Source organism: Camellia sinensis, chromosome 7 (genome assembly GCF_055761805.1).
Source record: "Camellia sinensis isolate YWXY chromosome 7, ASM5576180v1, whole genome shotgun sequence".
In the NCBI taxonomy this organism is placed as follows: domain Eukaryota; kingdom Viridiplantae; phylum Streptophyta; class Magnoliopsida; order Ericales; family Theaceae; genus Camellia; species Camellia sinensis.
The window spans coordinates 3,867,866-3,872,196 of NC_138967.1; the positions used below are offsets into that span (position 1 = coordinate 3,867,866).

General features: G+C 35.0%; 1 protein-coding gene across 1 annotated transcript; it reads left to right on the plus strand.

Annotated features, from left to right (window-relative positions):
- The first annotated feature begins 388 nt into the window (after positions 1–388).
- On the plus strand, positions 389–3,075 carry LOC114294629 (small COPII coat GTPase SAR1A). Its single transcript, XM_028238760.2, has 3 exons — positions 389–857; positions 1,359–1,490; positions 2,482–3,075. Exons 1-3 carry the CDS (start codon positions 729–731, stop codon positions 2,800–2,802), a joined length of 582 nt encoding a protein of 193 aa, XP_028094561.1. The 5' UTR covers positions 389–728; the 3' UTR covers positions 2,803–3,075.
- The last annotated feature ends 1,256 nt before the right edge of the window (positions 3,076–4,331 follow it).

The following is a 4,331-nucleotide window of genomic DNA, read 5'->3' on the forward strand; positions in this document are numbered from 1 at the left end:
TGATATTATTTTAGTTATAACTCATGAAATCTTTGATTATGACTCATATTGGATTTACTTATGATATATTTTTTTTTATAGTTATAGCTTAAATAATATAAAATTATGTCATTTTTTAAATTTAATTATAAGATAGATATGTGTGCATATCATAGTGTTTCCCAACAAACAAACATCCTAGGAAAAAAAAAATTAAAATTATAAGTATTTTGACATTCTCTATATTAACACAATTTTTTATCTTTTTAATTTTTAAAATTATATCACCTCGCTATTTTTATTTTTATTTTTATTTTTTTTACATTTTTAAAAAAAAAAATTTAAAAAATATAATATCAAATCAACCACTTGGCCTATAATTATAATATGCTTCTTTGATGACACCAACACACCAATACCTGTCCTCCACCTGGATTATCACCTTAGTGACCGGAACACTTCCCGGTTACCGTTCCACCGTTCCACGTCACAAACCATGGTGCTTGCTCATTGCTCAAGCCAGCCCACAAAAACCGACCCGTCCGGTAACCTTCCTCCACATCATCCTACTACTGCTACATAGACACCTTCCCCAAAATAGAAAAAAGAAAAACCTTTTCATTTTCGTTTCTACATACCTCCAGATTGTGGTTGATCTCTATCAATCTAAACTTTCCGGAATTTGAACGCAAGTATTGTCTTTGTTTGGCGGGTTTATCGAAGAGAGAGCTGAAATCATCATCATCAGAATGTTCTTGGTTGACTGGTTCTATGGTGTTCTAGCATCTCTTGGTTTGTATCAGAAAGAGGCCAAGATATTGTTTCTAGGTCTTGATAATGCCGGAAAGACCACCTTGCTTCACATGTTGAAAGATGAGGTTCTCTCTCTCTCTCTCTCTCTGTGTACTAGCTGTGTTTACAATTTTTATAATTGTTTTGTGGGCAATTCGATGAGCGATGAACGTGGGTTGAATTTGAAGACTTTTATGTGGAAATTCGATGAACGAGGGAGATGGGTTTAATTTCAAAACTGTATTAACTGTTGAAAAACTGAAGTGTGACAATTTTCATGACAGTTCTGAGTTTGGATATAAATGGATATGCATGAATAATTCATTACTGATTGAGTGAGTCAAGTTTGTTTGTTTTTTGGTTTTTTTTTTTTTTTTTTAAATTTAAAGATTAACGGAAGAGGACACAAAAATTCAAGGTATTGTTGTAATGTCTTGAGCAACAAGCTGATTTTTAGTGTTTTTACCTTGAATTCAGCTATGAATTGTTACTGTTATTTTGGTAATTAATATTAGAAAACTAGGAATATGTGTGTGTGTGTGTGTGTTATTAATATTAGCACTTGTTGTGGTGGGGATGTTTGGCAGAGATTGGTACAGCACCAGCCAACACAGTTTCCGACGTCTGAGGAATTGAGTATCGGGAAAATTAAGTTTAAGGCTTTTGATTTGGGAGGGCATGTGATCGCTCGCAGAGTTTGGAAGGACTACTATGCCCAGGTGAATTATTGTCACGTCGGAATTTAAGTGGTTCTACTATGTTTCTTCATGATTTTTTCTGTTAGTTTGTTCAAAACCTTAAGCTAGTACATATAAATATACATATGCACATATGATGGATGCCATTTCTTGAGATATTTTCACTTGATATGCATAATATCAGAACATAATTATGACTTTTACTGTTGGTTCTTGTTTCGATTGTTGCTTGCTGAGTAAAATTTGAGGGACAATTTATAAAGGCCTTCTTGGAAGTGGGAATTGATTTGAATTTAGTGTGTCTTGGTAGGCCTATTGGGTTATCATTTATCAGGAAATGAGTTCCTTAGCACTAGTGTCATAATCATCATTTTGGCTTTTGGGCTTTTGATTGCCTATTAACAATACAAAAATGATTATCCTCCTTATATTTGGATTGGCTAAGTGGGCATTCAATTCTTTCGTGGTTTTCTTGCCTTAGCCTTGTTGTTTCTTTGCATGTACTTTGAAGAATTGTATATTGTTCAAGTTAATTCTGGGAAGTCTATTTGCAATTGTTGCCACTTTGTTGTTTTGAGTTTAGAACCTTTCATGCTGTTACTGCAATGGACAATGGTGAAATTTTATAGTTGAGTTACTGCAATCAACTAGTCTGTTTGACATTTTTACATCATGTACTTTCAGTTGTCATTTTTGTTTTTTACTTTCATACTATTTCTGTCTATTGTGCATATGTAGTTTTGAGTGTTTCAATTATTATATGATGTACTTAACAGTTTTCATTTTATTTTTCACACTCCTACAGTTGTTATCTATGCATTTCTAGTTTTGAGGGTTGAATCTTGGCTAAATGAACTACTGCTCGAATCAATGTTTTTTCATCCTGTCGTTGTTATTGCTGTTAGTTTTTTTCTCTGTCAAGGCACGAAAAGGACAAATCACAGCTCATTTATATGACAAAGAGTCTTGAATTTTGTTCACAAATAGTATATAATTTTTGATCATCATGCAGGTGGATTCTGTAGTTTACCTTGTTGACGCGTACGATAAAGAGAGATTTGCAGAGGCCAAAAAGGAGCTGGATGCCCTCCTCTCAGACGATTCACTTGCAAATGTCCCGTTTCTCATACTTGGGAACAAGATTGACATACCCTATGCTGCCTCAGAGGATGAGTTGAGATATTACTTGGGTTTGACTGGTGTTACTACCGGTAAGGGTAATGTTGACCTCGCTGACTCAAATGTCCGTCCTATTGAGGTCTTCATGTGTAGTATCGTGCGCAAGATGGGATATGGTGATGGCTTTAAGTGGCTTTCCCAATACATTAAGTAGGAGAATCGGAGAATGGAAGAAGCAAGCGGATGTGTGAAGCCATCTAAGGGTAACTTTCATGCCACTGCTGCATGAATGTATATATTGGGAATGTAAAGTTTAGTATGTAGCTTTTACCTTGTTATCTTGCAGACAGTCTTGCTATTTTTTTGGTGGGGAAGGTTAAGTTGATTCTGTTCTCTCTCTGTGTCTGTCTCTCTTCGTACTTGACACGATTGTAAAGAAATAAAGTTGCGCTGTAATGTTTATGATTGATGGGGAAATGTTCCGATCTTTTGCATTCCATGGCAACTGAGAGTGTGAAATGTTGTACTTTTGTCTCAAGTTCCCAATAGCTTTTGCTAATCAAAGCCCCAAAACTAGTAAGGGCACTCGTGCGCCAACAAGATAAGGCGACGCGAAAGCCTGATTATGGATGTGTAATGTGATTCTTCAACGCTAGATTTCTTTTTGGTTAAAACTTGATTCAAGGAGGTACCCCTGCCATCAAATGGATTTTTTTTTTTTTTGTAAAAAAAAACAATTAATTTTAAATTCTCTCTCTTTTTCTTTTTATTTATTTATCAAAGTATTTAGTACAACATGTGCTTACAATTTATTGAACAAAATAATATAAGCTGAGAAAAACTAATTAATAGAAAGCTAAGATAGTTTTTTAACTTACCAAAAGCTGTACCAAATTTATTTGATGGAATTTAAACTTTGTTATGTAAGGGTTCATATCGTGATGGTTTCAAAATTTCATCATCTAAACCATTAAGCCATTTAATCTATTGTCCAAGGCTTATCAAGAAAATCTCAAAAAATGCTAATTGCTAAAGTTTCAATTTCTCTGAAGTCTAGTAAAATAATATCTCATTTTGATGTTTATTTAGGTATTAAAAAAAAAAAAAAATCCAAGACTAGACTGCTACTGCAGAGCAGAAATGAAGTGCACAAGAAGAACCACACTTCTGATCAAGAAGTTCAATCAACAGTGTTTCAGTATTTTCACACAAGGGCTTCTACACCTCACACCAGCCATCTATTCCCATGCCAGAATAAATCATTATATAGCCATGCCAGCATCAAGAAGAAAATGTAGAAGCAAGGAAATGCAAAAATATCTAGCACGTTGCTTGCCCGGTTCCACATTGCCAAAATAAATCCATGTCAGTTGCTATCGGATATGTGAGAAGCCGAGTCACCTGGCTAGGAAAAAGCTTCCCCTCTTAAAGTAGAGACAATAACTAAAAAACAACAAAGAAAAGCAACTACGGAGAAATTCGCAACCTAATGTTTTCAATGGAAGGCCTAATCATTGGAGTAGAAAGATCTCCGACTAAGTGCCAAAAGGCCATGACAGTTGCTATCAAGAAGGGAGCTCGGAAAAAGCCCTCGTTTGTTGCCTAGAAAAGTGAAGTCCAGCAGAGGTCATGGAAAGGATCTTAATCTTTACTATCCTGGGAAGAAATATATGTGTTTGTTTAGGTGTGTTGTGCTAAACATTCGGGTTAGGTTTTGAAGGGGGGCTTTCCTTGTGACATGAC